Here is a 23,577-nt window from a genome sequence, read left to right on the forward strand (position 1 = left end):
GACTGATCGCTGGAGAAACAAAAAGTTTTTTCTATATACTGTATAGAAAATCGGTGGCCCGATTCTAACGCATCAGGTGTTCTAGAATATGTATGTATGTATGTATGTATATAGCAGCCACATAGTATATAGCACAGGCCACGTAGTATATAGGAGCCACACAGTACAGTATATAACACAGCCCACATAGTGTATAGCACAGGCCACGCAGTATATAACACAGCCCACGCAGTATATAACAGCCCACGCAGTATATAACACAGCCCATGCAGTATATAACACAGCCCACGTAGTATATAACACTGCCCACTAGTATATAGCAGCCAGCCACGCAGTATATAACAGCCCACACAGTATACAACACAGCCCACGTAGTATATAACACTGCCCATGTAGTATATAGCTGCCACGCAGTATATAACACAGCCAACGTAATATATAGCATAGCCCACGCAGTATATAACAGCCCACGCAGTATATAACACTGCCCACGTAGTATATAGCAGCCACGCAGTATATAACAGCCCACGTAGTATATAGCAGTGTGGGCACCATATCCCTGTTAAAAAAAAAAAAAAAAAGTTATATACTCACCCTCCGGCGTCCAGCGAAGCTGTCCGGCGCATTGGCGGACGACGGAAGGTGAGAATAGCAGGTGTTAGGACTGGCGGAACGCACCAAGTATAAGGTGTAATGGTATTAGGTGCGTTCGCCGTCCAAGGTCCACCGTGCAGGTGAAAACCCTGCTGCTAGTAGAGACGGACGAGATGGCGGTACAATATGAATACACACTTGGGTTAACTTCACCCAGTGTGAAGGAAGCGAACCCTGTTGAGTCACAGGGCCGCGGTACCGCACCAAGAGAATATATTTAGAGGCACGAGAGTGTGTGCGGTGCCGCACTGGCAGACGCCACTAACCACCCAGACTTGGGTTAGGAAAGCGCAGAGAAAGCGCACGGCGCCGCACTGGCGGTCACAGCAATAAGACGCTGTAATGTGTGTACCGTGCTGATGGCTAAGTCGGGCGCTAGGTCGCAATCACCCACCTTCCGCGAGCAGTCATACAATAGGGAGGGGATTTTAAAGAACGACTTTCACTCACAACACACACACATTTACAAAAGACAATACTAGCGCATGGCCGTGCGGCCATGCGAGGCTTAAATAGCTGCAGCATGTTTAGGACCTTCCAAAGAAGGACCAATGGAGTGCTGCAGCACCTGAGCATGTGACCCTGGATCTCCACTGAGAGATCTCACCCTGGGCATGCTCAGAGTGCAAAGCAGGATTTAGTCCTAGCAGCTACAAGGACCTTAGCTGCAGTATCTGATCATGTAACCCTCGATCTCCACTGAGAGATCTTACTCTGGGCATGCTCAGAATGTGAAAAGCAGGACTTAGCCCCAGAAATGTCCGCTCGCCGCTGCCCAGCACTGACTTCAATGGGAGAAGCAGGAAACGCAGCAGTAACTCTAAGCACAGAGTCAGACTGAGCGAGACGCTGGGATCGACGTCTCCGCTGAGCAATCTCCACTGCGGCAGGAGAAGAATGGGAGACCGCAGCGGAGATGGCCCGAGATTCCCCCTGTGCAGAGGCAGGAACTCAACCCCTAACAGCAGGTTTTTCGTTTTTTTATTATTTTTAACATTAGATATTTTTACTATTGATTCTGCATGGGCAGCATCAATAGTAAAAAGTTGGTCACACAGGGTTAATAGCAGCGTTAACGGAGTGCGTTATAACGCGGTCTGTTAACGCTGCCATTAACCCTGTGTGAGCGCTGACTGGAGGGGATTATGGAGCGGGCACCGGGCACTGACTGGATGGGAGTACATAGGGACTAATTCTCGGTCGGGCTGAAGCTCATCAAGAGAATGCCAAGAGTGTGCAAAGCAGTCATCAAAGCAAAAGGTGGCTACTTTGAGGAACCTAGAATATAAGACATAATTTCAGTTGTTTCACACTTTTTTGTTAAGTATATAATTCCACATGTGTTAATTCATAGTTTTGATGCCTTCAGTGTGAATGTACAATTTTCATAGTCATGAAAATACAGAAAAATCTTTAAATGAGGTGTGTCCAAACTTTTGGTCTGTACTGTGTGTGTATATGTGTGTATGTATATATATATATATATATATATATATATATATATATATATATATATATATATATTTATATAATTTACTATTAGTGTCTGTATTATATACAATATTGGACATATACCTTATGTATTGGCCTTTACTACCTGTACCCGTTACATTTTAGTGAATCTGTAGCATCTTAACATTTTGTGTCATCGTTATTGAGTTTTTTATATTATTTATTTTTGCCAGTGTTTTTGTAATTAACATATTGTTACAATTATTCAACTTGTTGGACTCTGACTCCTTGTCGCTCATAGATAACAGATTCAAGGGAGTGTCCATTATTATAATTTTTTCTAGGCCATTTATTGGAAATTCACCATTCTACACTTTATATACTATAATGTTTTCTGTTCCGTTGATATTGGTCTCAGTTACACAGTATTGCAGTATATGGTTAAAATGGTATTCTCCTATGTAGCCCAAGCTCCGAGGCACAGACTGGGCTTCATAAGAGAACAAACATGGCAGTGACCGGGGCCTTAAGCCGGCTACCGACTGCCATCGTAACCTCATGATTGTGTCTCTGACGGCGTCATCTTAATGGTTAAGCATCAGTAGAGCTAGCCGTTATAGGCCAAAGCCATCATTGTAAGACAGGCACCATAACTTGTGACATAAATTGTGCACTAAGGGTATAAAAGGTCAATAAATATTATGAACTTTGCCAACATTGCCCTTGGCTGCTTTGCAATAACCGTCCACTAGGAGCGCTCTTCTGTTGGTATTGTTTAAGAACTAATTGAACCATGGTGTAATACTAATGAATGCTTATACAGAGAGATTAAACCATTAGTATTAGCCACATTTATCTGCTTGTGTATCAACGAACTTACAAGATGAAGGTTAATATGAACCCTACATTGTGAAGGGTAAATTAATTAAGGGCAGGGAAATCGGAGGCTTTTAGGATGTTCGGAAGCCTCATTTTGCTGGAGGGAAATTGCGTTGTCAAACTAATCTGATATTATTTTCTGACAGGACAAGTGGCTGACCGTACCAATATAATAAGGTCTATGGGGAAATGTTGTTTAGTGAATATCCTGCTGGGAGTGATTTACTGTTTGCTAGTGCTGCACGTAACAGGTATCTGGCCAGAGATGTGCAGAATTTGCAGCTAATCTGAACATCTATACTTTGTTACAAGTGTCCTTTATTTCGATAAGCATTTTGCATTCTAAAATAAAAATATAAAGCTCTCTAGCAGCATGATTACTGTGACAATATAGGTAAAGTACATCAGATGTAAATGATCATAAAAGGGACTTATAGGGCATAGTCACATCTGAGCATTATTTCACAGTTCACATATAGATGAAACTTACTACATAAATATATTACTGATCCTGTACTGATCCTGAGTTACCTCCTGTATTATACTCCAGAGCTGCACTCACTATTCTGCTGGTGCAGTCACTGTGTACATACATTACATTACTGATCCTGAGTTACATCCTGTATTATACTCCAGAGCTGCACTCACTATTCTGCTGGTGCAGTCACTTTTTACATACATTACATTACTGATCCTGAGTTACATCCTGTATTATATTCCAGAGCTGCACTCACTATTCTGCTGGTGCAGTCACTGTGTACATACATTACATTACTGACCCTGAGTTACATCCTGTATTATACTCCAGAGCTGCACTCACTATTCTGCTGGTGCAGTCACTGTGTACATACATTACATTACTGATCCTGAGTTACCTCCTGTATTATACTCCAGAGCTGCACTCACTATTCTGCTGGTGCAGTCACTGTGTACATACATTACATTACTGATCCTGAGTTACATCCTGTATTATACTCCAGAGCTGCACTCACTATTCTGCTGGTGCAGTCACTTTTTACATACATTACATTACTGATCCTGAGTTACATCCTGTATTATATTCCAGAGCTGCACTCACTATTCTGCTGGTGCAGTCACTGTGTACATACATTACATTACTGACCCTGAGTTACATCCTGTATTATACTCCAGAGCTGCACTCACTATTCTGCTGGTGCAGTCACTGTGTACATACATTACATTACTGATCCTGAGTTACATCCTGTATTATACTCCAGAGCTGCACTCACTATTCTGCTGGTGCAGTCACTGTGTACATACATTACATTACTGATCCTGAGTTACATCCTGTATTATACTCCAGAGCGGCACTCACTATTCTGCTGGTGCAGTCACTGTGTACATACATTACATTACTGATCCTGAGTTACATCCTGTATTATACCCCAGAGCTGCACTCACTATTCTGCTGGTGCAGTCACTGTGTACATTCATTACATTACTGATCCTGAGTTACATCCTGTATTATACTCCAGAGCTGCACTCACTATTCTGCTGGTGCAGTCACTGTGTACATACATTACATTACTGATCCTGAGTTACATCCGGTATTATACTCCAGAGCTGCACTCACTATTCTGCTGGTGCAGTCACTGTGTACATACATTACATTACTGATCCTGAGTTACATCCTGTATTATACCCCAGAGCTGCACTCACTATTCTGCTGGTGCAGTCACTGTGTACATACATTACATTACTGATCCTGAGTTACATCCTGTATTATACTCCAGAGCTGCACTCACTATTCTGCTGGTGCAGTCACTGTGTACATACGTTACATTACTGATCCTGAGTTACATCCTGTATTATACTCCAGAGCTGCACTCACTATTCTGCTGGTGCAGTCACTGTGTACATACATTACATTACTGATCCTGAGTTACATCCGGTATTATACTCCAGAGCTGCACTCACTATTCTGCTGGTGCAGTCACTGTGTACATACATTACATTACTGATCCTGAGTTACATCCTGTATTATACCCCAGAGCTGCACTCACTATTCTGCTGGTGCAGTCACTGTGTACATATATTACATTACTGATCCTGAGTTACATCCTGTATTATACTCCAGAGCTGCACTCACTATTCTGCTGGTGCAGTCACTGTGTACATACATTACATTACTGATCCTGAGTTACATCCTGTATTATACTCCAGAGCTGCACTCACTATTCTGCTGGTGCAGTCACTGTGTACATACGTTACATTACTGATCCTGAGTTACATCCTGTATTATACTCCAGAGCTGCACTCACTATTCTGCTGGTGCAGTCACTGTGTACATACATTACATTACTGATCCTGAGTTACATCCGGTATTATACTCCAGAGCTGCACTCACTATTCTGCTGGTGCAGTCACTGTGTACATACATTACATTACTGATCCTGAGTTACATCCTGTATTATACCCCAGAGCTGCACTCACTATTCTGCTGGTGCAGTCACTGTGTACATATATTACATTACTGATCCTGAGTTACATCCTGTATTATACTCCAGAGCTGCACTCACTATTCTGCTGGTGCAGTCACTGTGTACATACATTACATTACTGATCCTGAGTTACATCCTGTATTATACTCCAGAGCTGCACTCACTATTCTGCTGGTGCAGTCACTGTGTACATACATTACATTACTGATCCTGTACTGATCCTGAGTTACATCCTGTATTACTGCAGAGCTGCACTCAGTTTTCTCTAAGTTGTTATTGGGAAACATTATAAAGCTTGTTACACCTAACAATTTAGCAATGCCGCTATGGTGCAGGCAGACTGTTTGCTTTATTACACAGTACCTGATATAAATATAATACTTTCCACAGTACATTTCCTTAGAATAAACTGTGCATGGAATGGACAAGGAGCGAATACTGGGAGTAGTCTCAGTTTGCAGAATTATGAAGGCAGCTTTGAACTACATAATTGCCTATGTTTCTGGAGTATTTTCCAAGGGTATGCCTAAAAAAGGCGCAGATTCTGACCTGCGTCTTCTGCCAAGAAATGCAGAATCTGCACAGAAAATTCCACAGTCAAATCTGCAACGTGTGCGCATATAGCCTAAGGGTATGTGCACACGTAGGAAAAGAGGTGCAGAATTTTCTGCACAAAATCCGCATCTCTAGGCAGAATCCGCAGCCGCGGATTTGCCGCTGTTTTAATACAGATTGTGCGGAATTGATGCAGATTTTGTGTGGATTTTCAGCGGTTTTTGCCACTGCGGAATTTTATCATGGAGGGGTGCAGAAACGCTGCAGATCCGCACAAAAGAAGTGACATGCACTTCTTTCAAATCCACAGCAATTCCGCACTGATTTTTCTGCACCGTCTGCACAGCTTTTTTCCCCCCCATAGAATAACATTATACTGTACATCACAGTGCGGATCTGCAGCGTTTCTGTGCGGAAAATCCGCTGCGGATCCGCATCAAATCCGCATCATATGCACATAACATAGCCTAAACCTTGCCCATTCCTTCCTTAGAATGGAGATATCACTCCTGCAAATTCCTCCGTCCCATCTCCAGAACACCCAGTTTTGGGCAGGTTTTGCACTTATCCCACCCCTTTTCCCATAGGACGTTGTGGGGAATCTGTGACCGCTGGAAAGCTGTAATTTAGGATCTGAGGATTGTAGGCATCGGCCGCCTATATGTTGTGTGGACTCCCTGCTTACAGCAGTTATTTGGAGCTTGCATCTTGCAGTTTTTGGGTAGGAGACGCTGCATACATGTGCTCGCTGTCTTCATTTTTACTTATTCTCATAAAGTTCCTTTAAATTGCTGAAACATGTGAGATGTCTGTTTTTCATGAGGTTCGCGTGATTTGCTGGTGCTCTTCTTCGGGGTACTTGTCACAAGATATTGAATCAAGCCTATGACGTATTCCCTACAGATCCCTCCACTGGGCTATAGGTCACAGCACATATATGTGAAATACATTTCTTTAGATGCTAAAAGCTGCGTTCACGGAGATGAACAGTGTGACCCTGACTTCTCCACCTTGTTTAGTGCCCTTGGCCAGATCTCTGAGTATTTATAGTGCACCCATTGTATGTGAAGAACCTGTTAAGTGTTTTTTGCTTGATTGCATTAACACCAGACTAACGGAACCAGAGAGTGTTCACTATGTGATTTATCAATTGACTTTGTTTATATTGTACCAACACATTCTGCAGCGCTGTACTCAGGTGAAAATATCCATCCCTATTCGAAATTCAATAGTCAGTCTAATACTTTTAGAGGTAGGACTTAAAAGTGTTCTTCAGATGATCTTCAAAGGAATCTTTATTCCAAAACGCGCGTCGGGGTGCGCAGTATCCGGACAATATTGAAAGGTATAGTTTTATTCCCCCCGTCTTATAATCCTTTTATGCATCATATACATGGCACTTTATTAGGATTCCTCTCACTGAGCACGCATTTTTTTACGGGTGTGCTTTGATATTTGGAGTCCCCTCTCACTCTACCCACTAATTTATGTATTTTTTTTGCAAACACTTGCACTGGTTTTGTAGTCATTTGGCTACACACAGATTTTTATGTTGATATATATTTTCTGATTGTTTGGTTGCTTTTCTTCGGATACTTCACATATACATGTGTGTCTCATTCAATTGTGAGCTTATGAAGCGGAAAATGTGGGATATGAAATAAATTATATACTAACTATACCTTGTCCGCCATAGGATAGATTGGTCCTTGATTCTATATCTGGTTTATTAATTAAACTCTTTTTCAATACAAATGTTTTTGTTATTCGGATACGTGCACAATTTTAATGTATGTTCTATTGTCATTCATAATATGTGATGAAATAAAATATACCTTTATTGTTTATTATCTTCTACTCTTGTTTTTTCTTTGTCGTATCTAATTCGGAGCTTGGTTTTACAATTGTTCAGTAGTGAACACTGCATGTGTGTGGTAAGGCTACGTTCACATTTGCGTTGTTGCGTCGGCGACACAACGCAAACAAAAACACGCTAAAACGCATAGTTTTGCGTCGCATGCGTCCTTTTTTGCCGAATTTTGGACGCAAAAAAATGCATCTTGCTGCGTTCTCTGCGCCCTAACGCTTGCGGCAAAAAAAACCGCATGCATCGCAAAACGCATGCAAACGCATGTCCATGCGCCCCCATGTTAAATATAGGGGCGCATGGCGCATGCGTCGCCGCGGCTGCGCCCGACGCAGCCCGGTAGAACGCAAATGTGAAAGTAGCCTAACAGAGGAAGAAGAAATTAATGAGCTGGTTGAAATCAAAATACACCTCCCTGCCCAAGAATGCGGTCCCTGAGAATCTGCTCGGGGGCCTGATAAAAGGTCATTGAGGGCCGTAAATGGCCCTAAGGTTCCCCGCCCCCGGTCTACACAATAAGGATGTGAGGTGGAGCTTCTTTGTGCTCATGCTCCCAGACTCCTGTCCTAATAACATTCTAGGAAAGGTTTCTAGCAGTGTAACAAAACATCGTCCATCTTAATATTTTATAGTGAATACGTATCTAGACAAAACAAGTGTGATTTGCTAATTATTAGAAATATATATGTAGAAATGTATTCATCATTTTTCTTTATTTTTTTATATTCTCAAAGAACCCCTTTTAAAGGGGTTGTCCACTACTAGGACAACCCCTTCTTAAACTAAATGTTCAGCCCTGATAAATTAATAAAGCCTATACTCACCTCCTGTGAACCTCCTCCGTTCCAGCGTGTCGGCACTCGCAGTTCCAGAGCTGTGATGCGCTGTTGTGATACATAATGCCGGGCCCCGGTCAGCGCTGGCATCACTGTCTCCGCCTTCGGAAAACCTGAACATGAAGAGGAAGTCCGGGATCAGCTGCAGTCCTGGCTTCCTGTTCATATTCTGTTCGCTGATTGGACGCCGGCGTCATGTGTCACAACACCGCATTACGGCCCCGGGGAGAGCAAGTGCCGACACGGGAGGGGAGTATAAGCTTTATTATTTTATCGGGGCAGAACATTTAGTTTAAGATGGGGTTGTCCTAGTAGTGGAGAACGTCTTTAAAGTAATTTTATGTAAAGGGCCCTGGGTTGTTAAAGAGAACCTGATTTATGCTGCCCAATCTGTGCGGAGCATGTATCACGCACTGACTTTATGATATCCGCCATGTGTGTTTGACTCTGAAACTTTGTGGCGCTTCATAGAAAAACTTACTTTAATAGCTGCCAGGGATTAAGATCTTTCTATAGACTAGACATAGAGGCAGGTCTCCGGCGGCTTCTCCTCACCCGCTGACCTGGATTGACCGGTCTCTGCCCATGAGCCGGAGGTTCCCCACCCCTGATATATACCCTTAGTGTTTGAATAATGGAGGTCTAAATACTCAGATGCCTAGAATGATGGAGTGACATTATAAAGGGGCTTGTCATAACCTCTGGTCAAGAGTGGTGTTGATAGACCCAACCATATACCAGATAGACGTAGCGGTCTAAATCTTCCTTGTCTACAAATTGTTGGTTATCTTCCAAGAGGAAGGAAATGAAGAGTGATGTTACAAATTGTTAATCAAGAGTAATACTGAATAATGCTACAATACAGTGCAATATAATAATCCTAAAATGCTTACATAACAGGTTCATTCAGAGCCCAAATAACAGCGCTACATCATGTCTCCTACCACAGCAGCCACCAAAATCTAAATTTGAGATGATCAAGACAGCAAGGTGTATGAGTGCCGTGAGAGGTGTATTTATGTAGGGAAAGCTTGGCGGAAACTCACGGGGCAGGTGCACTGCTGTAAATCAGTCCCTTTTTTTTTTTTAAATTCCAATTGATGTAAATTAATTTATGTTGATGACAAGTTTTCATAAAGTAAATTAATCTGGCAAGTCCACTCCTGCCATCTTCAAATAGATAGTTGCTGGTAGGGCACATTATTCTAGATAAGTAAAACAATGCAGTAGAATTACCGTATTTTTCAGACTGTAAGACGCATCGGACCATAAGACGCACCTAGGTTTTAGAGGAGGAAATTTAAAAAAAAACAAAAAAAACAAACTGAAGCAAAAAATGTGGTCAATTCTGTAATTAAGCTCACCTATCCTGGTAAATATGGTCCCTTCATCCCTATTCTGGCATGATTGGCCCCATCCCAGTCCTGGTATGCATGGTCCCATTTTTATTCTGGTATAATTGATTGGCCCCATCTAGTTCCTGGTATGATTGATTGGCCCCATCCAGTTCCTGGTATGATTGATTGGCCCCATCCAGTTTCTGGTATGATTGATTGGCCCCATCCAGTTTCTGGTATGACTGATTGGCCCCATCCAGTTTCTGGTATGATTGATTGTTCACATTTCGTTCAGAACATTAATTTCTCTTAAAGAGAACCTATCGGCCCCAAAATTATAGATGAGCTAAGCCCACCGGCATCAGGGGATTATCTACAACATTCTGGAATGCATTCTGTAATGCTGTAGATAAGCCCCTGATGTATCCTGAAAGATGAGAAAAAGAGGTTAGATTATACTCACCCAGGGGCGGTCCGATCCGATGGGCGTCGCGGTCCGGGGCCTCCCATCTTCTTACGATGACGTCTTCTTCTTGTCTTCACTTTGCGGCTCCTGTGCAGGCGTACTTTGTCTGTCCTGTTGAGGGCAGAGCAAGGTACTGCAGTGCGCAGGCGCCGGAAAGGTCAGAGAGGCCCAGCGCCTGCGCACTGCAGTACCTTGCTCTGCCCTCAACAGGACAGACAAAGTACGCCTGCGCCGGAGCCGCAGCGGGAAGACAAGGAGAGGACATCGTATGAAGATGGGAGGCCCCGGAACGCACGGCGACGCCCACCGCAGCGGGACCGCCCCTGGGTGAGTATAATATAACCTCTTTTTCTCCTCTTTCAGGTTACATTGGGGGCTTATCTACAGCATTACAGAGTGCTGTAGATAAGCCCCTGATGCCGGTGGGCTTAGCTCATCTACGATTTTGGGGGTGACAGGTTCCCTTTAAGTATCGGCACACGTGACCACGGGCCCCAGCAGTAAGCTGGAGGCTGACACTGCGCGCTACTGAAGAGGAATGGATACTCACCGCGATCTCCGATGAACACCCGGTGAGTATTCCGGCAGCTGTGCTCTGCTTGTGAGCAGCGTATGATGTTCCTGCCTCTGAGCCCACTGCTCCTCCGATACCGCTCCCCCACCTCCCCACCACAGCCAATACATCCGGACTATAAGAGGCACCCCCCATTTTCCCCCACATTTTGGGAGGAAAAAATCGCGTCTTATAGTCCTCAAAATACGGTACCTGTAGTCCTATGTAAAACAGATGACGCCAATAAAGAAGACCTGTCACTTGCCATAAATATGTAATATTTCTACCCGATGTAAAAGCTGCTGTTCTCCTGAGATACAGCCGGCTCTTCCCTGTATATAAATCTGGGGTTGTTAAACAAGTGGGTGTGGTCATTAACTGTTCTCTATGGGCGTTTTCTTAAGGATCACACCCATTTGGATAAGAAGACTAGATTTATATACAGTGAAGTGGGAGACGTGTCTCCGGAATTCAGAGGTGCAAGAAAAAAAACAAAAAACTGTGCCAGATTCAGGAGAACAGCGGAAAAAAAATTACAGATATATGGCAAATGACAGGTCTGCAGAAATCATGCCAAGAAACAAACTCATCTCTGCCATAACTGCATGTATGAATGTAATGGTAGATCTGTATATGTGGCTTTTCATTTTAATGGGTATTTCCAGAATTTATAAAAATGGCTGCGTCCCCTCAGTGTTCCGGCTTTCTACTGGTCAGGTCTGGTAGTGTAGCTTGGCTCCATTAATGTAGATAGGGCTTGGCTTTAATACCATATGCAACCTGCGCACAGACTGGGGTAGAAGTAAGCAGCCACGTTTTTCTAATCCTGTACTGTCCATTTAAGTATAGCAGATGGGAAGAAGTGCACTAGAAACACTTTGACTTTGCTGAAATTGCTGCAAAACCGTGATACTTTGGTGTATTCCAGCCTCGCTGATCCAGACTTGTTCAGTTCACGTCAGAGTAGCCTCCTACAAACGTGGTTAGCCCGGCTTCTGTACTTTTAGTTGAAGGGGACAGGACACGACATAGATTTTTCATTTAACATTCTGTCGCATTACCAATTTTCAACTAGTCCCCATGGGCAAAGAAAGCATTTTTACTAATTAATGTATTTTTAGTAATTTGTATTTTAAGCATCTCTGTACACATTTACACTAATTGACACCAAAGCGACGTTACGCTTTAAATGCTCGAATGCATTTAAATCAGGCACTTTAAATCCGTATGAAAGGTCCAAAAATAGTGATAATGAAAAGTAACACTTAAGGAACTCATGTCAGTCCGGAAATCATGGTGCTATTTTTTACACTTTTTAATTCACAGCATAACGGGAAAAAAAAAAAATCAGGTTTACAGGGTTTATTTTTTCCAATATTGGTCAATTAAAAATTGATGTTGTGTGTTATTACTAGTAAATGGTAAAATGGACGAAGGTGGTTTGGATTCACTCTGTCACACTCCACTTCTTCAGACGGTAACATTTTTGCCTGGAGTGTTCCTTTAACATTCCTCTTTGTACTGCTTATCCAGTCATAGTGGTCCTCCTGCTTAAGCATTAATATCTACTAGGGATACTTTTTGATTTTAGGTGGTGGTAACCTTTAATAATCATCTTTACATTACAATTACATTGCCATTTTCTCTTCTTCTTTTTCAGTTTCTTGTGAAGATCTACACGCCAGCTTATATTTTATCAATGCATCTCTGCAAGAGGTAGTATTTGCTAGCACCACGGGGGCCTTGGTACCTTGCCCTGCAGAAGGAGTCCCCCGTGTGACGCTCAGATGGTACCTAGCAACGGGCGAGGAGATCTACGATGTCCCTGGGATCCGCCACGTCCACCCTAATGGCACTCTCCAAATTTTCCCTTTCCCTCCTTCAAGCTTTAATAACTTAATCCATGATAATACTTATTATTGCACAGCTGAAAACCCTTCAGGGAAAATCAGGAGTCAGGATGTCCACATTAAGGCCGGTAAGAGGGTACAAATTTTCTTAAATTTATTTACCGTATGTTTTTTTTTTTTTTAAGTAATTATAGTATCAGTAATTAGATCTAAGTATGTAGAAATAATTAGTTATATTTTTTAGAAATATGTATTTTTTTTATTTTTAGTTTTTTTATTTTTAAAAACTTTCCTGGAGAAGCTATATTGGAGACATGAGCTTTCTGCCTCTATTTTCTTTATTGGTCGTGATTCTTTAAAGCAGCAGAAATGAATGGGAGTCAGTTGACGGAAATAATGTCATAGCTTATAACAGTCTCCAGGAAGAAATGGAGTATACGTCCTACCACAGACACCAAGGAGTCACAGGAGCGCTATATACAGCCTCTTACCTTTTCCTTTTTGAATGGAGGATGACAATGGAAATGCTATTTTCACAGGACTTAAAGCTAAATAACTAGGCTGCTCTGGTATGACTAGTACACCCACTATCCACACCTGCTTGCATTGACCTGACCTCTAGTCTAAAAGATAAATGCACTTGCACTAGCTATAAGGGATTATGTCTTTGTATGCATGTCTTTTTTTGGTCTTCCTGAAACCAAATATATTTGCTTTTACCCTTTGAGATATTGTTGACATACCGTTATATTATTGTTCCATGTGCTTGAACTTTTATTGTAATTTTTTATAAAAATAATTCATTAAAATCAAATTGTTTATCGACATTTTCTCCGCAATGTTTCAGTCACAGAGTGCTTGATCCAGTGTGACGAGACCCAACAGTTGGTCGGTCACCAAACGACACAACTAAAAAAAGCGGTACACCAGGGACACAATAACAACGGTGGACCCTGACGATAGGGAATAGGGGAATGGACACCTCCTGCACTCACCTGAGGCTTTATCGTAATCTCACTAACGTCCCTATATGGGTTTAGGGAATAGGGGAATGGACACCTCCTTCACTCACCTGAGGCTTTATCGTAATCTCCCTAACGTCCCTATATGGGTTCTTTCACCCCGTTGCCGAGCAGGACACCTAAAACCCTCACTTGCCCTACTGTAATCCCTAGGTAGGGAGCTGGCGGGTGAGAGCACTAGTCACACCACTGCACTAATAAAACACAAGGGAAAGGAAAGACAAACACCACAGGGAATGGGGAACAAAAATACAACACTTAGCTTTCTTTGCTGCAATGCACAGCACAGCAGAGTTAGGCACCAGATATCAGTATTCAGCTGAAGCACCACTGCACCAGCAAGCTCCTGTCTCCAGCTCGGTTGGTCTCCACGAGGACCTGCATAACCAACAATCAGCTGATGCATCAGGTGACCTTCTGAAGGATGGTGGGAGTGGTCACCAACAACATCAGCAGAATTAGCATCAATGCAATTACACAGCTGAGCAGCAGGGGGGAAAACGCTGAAATTAACCCCCAATGACCTGAAAGGATTTAAGTTTTAATATGAAAAGCCAGATCTGCCACAGATCCAAAAATGGATCGTGACAGTATCCTTCTTTCTTCTTAAGATTGGCATATTAAGGGGTGTGTTAAGATATTTAATTATGGAGGTATCTTGCCTCTAAATTTTTTTCTCATGGACGGTGCTTTAAGGAGGAAGAAAAAGAGTCTGAAGTCACAATTAATTAAAAGGAACCTGTCACCTCTAAAAACACTAGTTATCTGCAGTTATAGGGTTAATCTACAGGTGAATAGGGTTACAATGCTGCCCGGCTGCATTAAAAGTGCAGATAGCAGGAGGAAATGAACTTGTTTGCTCTCTGGAGCAGCCGGCTTTCAGCCATATAAGCGTGCCTGGAACGGCTAAAGTCACTGCTCATGACACAGTTTGCTTTATTCATACATCCCGACTCTTTGCTGGACAGCTCGCTCTGCACAGATGCGCTGTAGAACCGGCTGTCAGTCAGAGTGTCGGGGCATTTGTATAGCTGTCAGTCACAGTATAGTGAGCAATTACTGTAGCCGCTCCGGGCGTGGCACTATGATTGGCCGTGCGCCACCATAAAAAACATTTCTGTTGTAATTTACGCCACCTGATGATTCTGTTGGGTTCATTTAGCCACTCCCTATTCTGCCCTTGCTCCGCCTACTTTTGCAAAAGTCGCAACATTTTTCCGCTACTTCGAATTGTGTAAAAATTTTGCAACACAATTCTGGTGAAAACTTCCTTTTGAATCTTGTCTCTATTTGTGCAATACGATCTTGCAGTCAATATAAAGGTTTAATATAAAGGGTGTGTCCATGGAACAGAGTAACAAATCACTGCAGACTACACAGTCATAGTTCTGTAGTCTGTAACCACGGAGACACATTGGTCTGGATAGAAGCTGTGTGCACAAAATTGTAATTTTTGATGGTTATTTTCGTCTTTAACAACCTATTAGTTTAAAAAAAAAGAAAATTAATATTTCTAATTTTGTGATTTGTGTCTAGTTTTACGGGAAGCCTATACGGTCCGAGTGGAGGACCAGAAAGCCATGAGAGGCGGTGCAGCAGTTTTCAAGTGCATTATTTCCTCCCCGGTGGAGGCCTACGTCTCGTGGGAGAAGGACACAGTCTCACTTGTCTCAGGTAGGCCATCCTTAATATCTTTTACTAGTTTGAGATTTATTTCCTGTTTATTCAGATTATAAAGTCTTTGGTCACGTCTGGTGATGTGGAGGACGTGCTGCAGAGATGTCGAGTCTGTGATTAATACCTTCTGCATCCCTGTAATTAGTTTTTGTCTCTCAGGGTTACTTTCTGTTTATGTCTTTGTTGTGCTGTTTGTGCTGAGCTCCTTCATTTCTTACTATGTAAAATAAGACCTTGCAAGAACATGACCCAAACTTAACATTATCTAAATATTGGTACCCCGAGTATAATAAGTGAACTGGTGCTTTGTATTCTTTTTTTTCTGTTGGGTGGATAAGTTATGATATTTGATGCCTTAATGCTCTAGTGCAGGGATAGGCGGTACAAGTAGTAATCGATAAGATGTTTCTCAATTATGTCATGATGTCATCAGGTCATAATGGTGAAGAATGCACTCCTTTCTTAATGATGTTATCATTGCCTAGTAGTAAAAGGATAGACTATTTCTCAGTGATGTCATCAGGTGCTAGTAATAAAAGGATAGGCTGCATTCTCAGTGATGTCATCAGGTACAAAAATAATAAAAGATAGGCTGCATTCTCAGTGATGTCATCAGGTACTAGCAGATTTTCCTCGGTGAGTTACTAGTAGTAAAAGCGGCTGCATTCTCAGTGATGTCATCAGATGCTAGTGGTAAACGATAGGCTGCATTCTCAGTGATGTCATCTGGTGCTAGTAATAAAAGGATAGGCTATATTCTCAGTGATGTCATCAGGTGCTAGTAGTAAACGATAGGCTGCATTCTCAGTGATGTCATCAGGTGCTAGTAGTAAACAATAGGCTGCTTTCTCAGTGATGTCATCAGGTGCTAGTAGTAAACGATAGGCTGCTTTCTCAGTGATGTCATCAGGTACTAGTAATAAAAGAATAGGCTGCATTGTCAGAGATGTCATCAGGTGCTAGTAATATACGATAGGCTGCATTCTCAGAGATGTCATCAGGTGCTAGTAATAAACGATAGGCTGCATTCTCAGTGGTGTAATCAGATGCTAGTAGTAAACGATAGGCTGCATTCTCAGTGATGTCATCAGGTGCTAGTAGTAAACGATAGGCTGCATTCTCAGTGGTGTAATCAGATGCTAGTAGTAAACGATAGGCTGCATTCTCAGTGATGTCATCTGGTGCTAGTAATCAAAGGATAGGCTGGATTGTCAGAGATGTCATCAGGTGCTAGTAATAAAAGGATAGGCTGCATTCTCAGAGATATCATCTGGTGCTAGTAGTAAACGATAGGCTGCATTCTCCGTGATGTCATCTGGTGCCAGTAGTAAACGATAGGCTGCATTCTCAGTGATGTCATCTGGTGCCAGTAGTAAATGATAGGCTGCATTCTCAGTGATGTCATCAGGTGCTAGTAGTAAACGATAGGCTGCTTTCTCAGTGATGTCATCAGTTTCTAGTAGTAAACGATAGGCTGCATTCTCAGTGATGTCATCAGGTGCTAGTAGTAAACGATAGGCTGCATTCTCAGTGATGTCATCAGTTTCTAGTAGTAAACGATAGGCTGCATTCTCAGTGATGTCATCAGGTGCTAGTAGTAAACGATAGGCTGCATTCTCCGTGATGTCATCAGTTTCTAGTAGTAAACGATAGGCTGCATTCTCAGCGATGTCATCTGGTGCCAGTAGTAAATGATAGGTTGCATTCTCAGTGATGTCATCTGGTGCCAGTAGTAAATGATAGGTTGCATTCTCAGTGATGTCATCTGGTGCCAGTAGTAAACGATAGGCTGCATTCTCCGTGATGTCATCAGGTGCTAGTATTAAACCATAGGCTGCATTCTCAGTGATGTCATCTGGTGTCAGTAGTAAATGATAGGTTGCATTCTCAGTGATGTCATCTGGTGCCAGTAGTAAATGATAGGTTGCATTCTCAGTGATGTCATCTGGTGCCAGTAGTAAACGATAGGCTGCATTCTCCGTGATGTCATCAGGTGCTAGTATTAAACCATAGGCTGCATTCTCCGTGATGTCATCTGGTGTCAGTAGTAAATGATAGGTTGCATTCTCAGTGATGTCATCTGGTGCCAGTAGTAAATGATAGGTTGCATTCTCAGTGATGTCATCTGGTGCCAGTAGTAAACGATAGGCTGCATTCTCAGTGATGTCTTCAGGTGCCAGTAGTAAACGATAGGCTGCATTCTCCGTGATGTCATCAGGTGCTAGTAGTAAACGATAGGCTGTATTCTCCGTGATGTCATCAGGTTCTAGTAGTAAACGATAGGCTACATTCTCCGTGATGTCATCAGGTGCTAGTAGTAAACGATAGGCTGCATTCTCCGTGATGTCATCTGGTGCTAGTAGTAAACGATAGGCTGCATTCTCCGTGATGTCATCAGGTGCTAGTAGTAAACGATAGGCTGCATTCTTAGTGATGTCATCTGGTGCTAGTAGTAAACGATAGGCCGCATTCTTAGTGATGTCATCAGGTGCTAGTAGTAAACGATAGGCTGCATTCTCAGTGATGTCATCTGGTGCTAGTAGTAAACGATAGGCTGCATTCTCAGTGATGTCATCTGTTGCTAGTAGTAAACGATAGGCCGCATTCTTAGTGATGTCATCTGGTGCTAGTAGTAAACGATAGACTGCATTCTCAGTGATGTCATCTGGTGCTAGTAGTAAACGATAGGCTGCATTCTCAGTGATGTCATCAGGTGCTAGTAGTAAACGATAGGCTGCATTCTCAGTGATGTCATCTGGTGCTAGTAGTAAACGATAGGCCGCATTCTTAGTGATGTCATCTGGTGCTAGTAGTAAACGATAGACTGCATTCTCAGTGATGTCATCTGGTGCTAGTAGTAAACGATAGGCTGCATTCTCAGTGATGTCATCAGGTGCTAGTAGTAAACGATAGGCCGCATTCTTAGTGATGTCATCAGGTGCTAGTAGTAAACGATAGGCTGCATTCTCAGTGATGTCATCAGGTGCTAGTAGTAAACGATAGGCTGCATTCTCAGTGATGTCATCTGGTGCTAGTAATCAAAGGATAGGCTGGATTGTCAGAGATGTCATCAGGTGCTAGTAATAAAAGGATAGGCTGCATTCTCAGAGATATCATCTGGTGCTAGTAGTAAACGATAGGCTGCATTCTCCGTGATGTCATCTGGTGCCAGTAGTAAACGATAGGCTGCATTCTCAGTGATGTCATCTGGTGCCAGTAGTAAATGATAGGCTGCATTCTCAGTGATGTCATCAGGTGCTAGTAGTAAACGATAGGCTGCATTCTCAGTGATGTCATCAGGTGCTAGTAGTAAACGATAGGCTGCATTCTCCGTGATGTCATCAGTTTCTAGTAGTAAACGATAGGCTGCATTCTCAGCGATGTCATCTGGTGCCAGTAGTAAATGATAGGTTGCATTCTCAGTGATGTCATCTGGTGCCAGTAGTAAACGATAGGCTGCATTCTCAGCGATGTCATCTGGTGCCAGTAGTAAACGATAGGCTGCATTCTCCGTGATGTCATCAGGTGCTAGTATTAAACCATAGGCTGTATTCTCCGTGATGTCATCTGGTGTCAGTAGTAAATGATAGGTTGCATTCTCAGTGATGTCATCTGGTGCCAGTAGTAAACGATAGGCTGCATTCTCAGTGATGTCTTCAGGTGCCAGTAGTAAACGATAGGCTGCATTCTCCGTGATGTCATCAGGTGCTAGTAGTAAACGATAGGCTGTATTCTCCGTGATGTCATCAGGTTCTAGTAGTAAACGATAGGCTACATTCTCCGTGATGTCATCAGGTGCTAGTAGTAAACGATAGGCTGCATTCTCCGTGATGTCATCTGGTGCTAGTAGTAAACGATAGGCTGCATTCTCCGTGATGTCATCAGGTGCTAGTAGTAAACGATAGGCTGCATTCTTAGTGATGTCATCTGGTGCTAGTAGTAAACGATAGGCCGCATTCTTAGTGATGTCATCAGGTGCTAGTAGTAAACGATAGGCTGCATTCTCAGTGGTGTCATCAGTTTCTAGTAGTAAACGATAGGCTGCATTCTCAGTGGTGTCATCAGGTGCTAGTAGTAAACGATAGGCCGCATTCTTAGTGATGTCATCTGGTGCTAGTAGTAAACGATAGACTGCATTCTCAGTGATGTCATCAGGTGCTAGTAGTAAACGATAGGCTGCATTCTCAGTGATGTCATCTGGTGCTAGTAGTAAACGATAGGCTGCATTCTCAGTGATGTCATCTGGTGCTAGTAGTAAACGATAGGCTGCATTCTCAGTGATGTCATCTGGTGCTAGTAGTAAACGATAGGCTGCATTCTCAGTGATGTCATCTGGTGCTAGTAGTAAACGATAGGCTGCATTCTCAGAGATGTCATCAGGTGCTAGTAGTAAACGATAGGCTGCATTCTCAGTGATGTCATCAGTTTCTAGTAGTAAACGATAGGCCGCATTCTTAGTGATGTCATCAGGTGCTAGTAGTAAACGATAGGCCGCATTCTTAGTGATGTCATCAGGTGCTAGTAGTAAACGATAGGCTGCATTCTCAGTGATGTCATCAGGTGCTAGTAGTAAACGATAGGCTGCATTCTCAGTGATGTCATCAGGTGCTAGTAGTAAACGATAGGCTGCATTCTCAGTGATGTCATCAGGTGCTAGTAGTAAACGATAGGCTGCATTCTCAGTGATGTCATCAGGTGCTAGTAGTAAACGATAGGCTGCATTCTCAGTGATGTCATCAGTTTCTAGTAGTAAACGATAGGCTGCATTCTCAGTGATGTCATCAGTTTCTAGTAGTAAACGATAGGCTGCATTCTTAGTGATGTCATCAGGTGCTAGTAGTAAACGATAGGCTGCATTCTCAGTGATGTCATCAGGTGCTAGTAGTAAACGATAGGCTGCATTCTCAGTGATGTCATCAGGTGCTAGTAGTAAACGATAGGCTGCATTCTCAGTGATGTCATCAGGTGCTAGTAGTAAACGATAGGCTGCATTCTCAGTGATGTCATCAGTTTCTAGTAGTAAACGATAGGCTGCATTCTCAGTGATGTCATCAGTTTCTAGTAGTAAACGATAGGCTGCATTCTCAGTGGTGTCATCAGGTGCTAGTAGTAAACGATAGGCTGCATTCTCAGTGATGTCATCAGTTTCTAGTAGTAAACGATAGGCTGCATTCTCAGTGATGTCATCAGTTTCTAGTAGTAAACGATAGGCTGCATTCTCAGTGGTGTCATCAGGTGCTAGTAGTAAACGATAGGCTGCATTCTCAGTGATGTCATCAGTTTCTAGTAGTAAACGATAGGCTGCATTCTCAGTGATGTCATCAGGTGCTAGTAGTAAACGATAGGCTGCATTCTCAGTGGTGTCATCAGTTTCTAGTAGTAAACGATAGGCTGCATTCTCAGTGGTGTCATCAGGTGCTAGTAGTAAACGATAGGCTGCATTCTCAGTGATGTCATCAGGTGCTAGTAGTAAACGATAGGCTGCATTCTCAGTGATGTCATCAGGTGCTAGTAGTAAACGATAGGCTGCATTCTCAGTGATGTCATCAGGTGCTAGTAGTAAACGATAGGCTGCATTCTCAGTGATGTCATCAGGTGCTAGTAGTAAACGATAGGCTGCATTCTCAGTGATGTCATCAGTTTCTAGTAGTAAACGATAGGCTGCATTCTCAGTGATGTCATCAGGTGCTAGTAGTAAACGATAGGCTGCATTCTCAGTGATGTCATCAGTTTCTAGTAGTAAACGATAGGCTGCATTCTCAGTGATGTCATCAGGTGCTAGTAGTAAACGATAGGCTGCATTCTCAGTGGTGTCATCAGGTGCTAGTAGTAAACGATAGGCTGCATTCTCAGTGATGTCATCAGTTTCTAGTAGTAAACGATAGGCTGCATTCTCAGTGATGTCATCAGTTTCTAGTAGTAAACGATAGGCTGCATTCTCAGTGGTGTCATCAGGTGCTAGTAGTAAACGATAGGCTGCATTCTCAGTGATGTCATCAGTTTCTAGTAGTAAACGATAGGCTGCATTCTCAGTGATGTCATCAGGTGCTAGTAGTAAACGATAGGCTGCATTCTCAGTGGTGTCATCAGTTTCTAGTAGTAAACGATAGGCTGCATTCTCAGTGGTGTCATCAGGTGCTAGTAGTAAACGATAGGCTGCATTCTCAGTGATGTCATCAGTTTCTAGTAGTAAACGATAGGCTGCATTCTCAGTGATGTCATCAGGTGCTAGTAGTAAACGATAGGCTGCATTCTCAGTGATGTCATCAGTTTCTAGTAGTAAACGATAGGCTGCATTCTCAGTGATGTCATCAGGTGCTAGTAGTAAACGATAGGCTGCATTCTCAGTGATGTCATCAGTTTCTAGTAGTAAACGATAGGCTGCATTCTCAGTGATGTCATCAGGTGCTAGTAGTAAACGATAGGCTGCATTCTCAGTGATGTCATCAGTTTCTAGTAGTAAACGATAGGCTGCATTCTCAGTGATGTCATCAGTTTCTAGTAGTAAACGATAGGCTGCATTCTCAGTGGTGTCATCAGGTGCTAGTAGTAAACGATAGGCTGCATTCTCAGTGATGTCATCAGTTTCTAGTAGTAAACGATAGGCTGCATTCTCAGTGATGTCATCAGGTGCTAGTAGTAAACGATAGGCTGCATTCTCAGTGATGTCATCAGTTTCTAGTAGTAAACGATAGGCTGCATTCTCAGTGATGTCATCAGGTGCTAGTAGTAAACGATAGGCTGCATTCTCAGTGGTGTCATCAGGTGCTAGTAGTAAACGATAGGCTGCATTCTCAGTGATGTCATCAGTTTCTAGTAGTAAACGATAGGCTGCATTCTCAGTGATGTCATCAGTTTCTAGTAGTAAACGATAGGCTGCATTCTCAGTGGTGTCATCAGGTGCTAGTAGTAAACGATAGGCTGCATTCTCAGTGATGTCATCAGTTTCTAGTAGTAAACGATAGGCTGCATTCTCAGTGATGTCATCAGTTTCTAGTAGTAAACGATAGGCTGCATTCTCAGTGATGTCATCAGTTTCTAGTAGTAAACGATAGGCTGCATTCTCAGTGATGTCATCAGGTGCTAGTAGTAAACGATAGACTGCATTCTCAGTGATGTCATCAGTTTCTAGTAGTAAACGATAGGCTGCATTCTCAGTGGTGTCATCAGGTGCTAGTAGTAAACGATAGGCTGCATTCTCAGTGGTGTCATCAGGTGCTAGTAGTAAACGATAGGCTGCATTCTCAGTGATGTCATCAGGTGCTAGTAGTAAACGATAGGCTGCATTCTCAGTGATGTCATCAGGTGCTAGTAGTAAACGATAGGCTGCATTCTCAGAGATGTCATCAGGTGCTAGTAGTAAACGATAGGCTGCATTCTCAGTGATGTCATCAGTTTCTAGTAGTAAACGATAGGCTACATTCTCAGTGATGTCATCAGGTGCTAGTAGTAAACGATAGGCTGCATTCTCAGAGATGTCATCAGGTGCTAGTAGTAAACGATAGGCTGCATTCTCAGTGGTGTCATCAGGTGCTAGTAGTAAACGATAGGCTGCATTCTCAGTGGTGTCATCAGGTGCTAGTAGTAAACGATAGGCTGCATTCTCAGTGATGTCATCAGGTGCTAGTAGTAAACGATAGGCTGCATTCTCAGTGATGTCATCAGTTTCTAGTAATAAACGATAGGCTGCATTCTCAGTGGTGTCATCAGGTGCTAGTAGTAAACGATAGGCCGCATTCTCAGTGGTGTCATCAGGTGCTAGTAGTAAACGATAGGCTGCATTCTCAGTGATGTCATCAGTTTCTAGTAGTAAACGATAGGCTGCATTCTCAGTGGTGTCATCAGGTGCTAGTAGTAAACGATAGGCTGCATTCTCAGTGATGTCATCAGTTTCTAGTAATAAACGATAGGCTGCATTCTCAGTGGTGTCATCAGGTGCTAGTAGTAAACGATAGGCTGCATTCTCA

The 23,577-nt window shown here is 42.7% G+C and overlaps 1 protein-coding gene across 2 annotated transcripts in view; it reads left to right on the forward strand.

Annotated features, from left to right (window-relative positions):
• The window catches only part of DSCAM (DS cell adhesion molecule), a 570,150-nt gene that overhangs the window by 100,755 nt on the left and 445,818 nt on the right, over window positions 1-23,577 (forward strand). For both annotated transcript variants that reach the window (XM_069760714.1, XM_069760715.1), the window contains exons 2-3: window positions 12,722-13,039; window positions 15,470-15,607. In XM_069760714.1, coding sequence (XP_069616815.1) covers window positions 12,722-13,039; window positions 15,470-15,607 — 456 coding nt within the window. The remainder of the gene's footprint in view (window positions 1-12,721; window positions 13,040-15,469; window positions 15,608-23,577) is intronic.

The sequence above is a fragment of the Ranitomeya imitator genome, chromosome 3 (genome assembly GCF_032444005.1).
Source record: "Ranitomeya imitator isolate aRanImi1 chromosome 3, aRanImi1.pri, whole genome shotgun sequence".
NCBI classification, from domain to species: domain Eukaryota; kingdom Metazoa; phylum Chordata; class Amphibia; order Anura; family Dendrobatidae; genus Ranitomeya; species Ranitomeya imitator.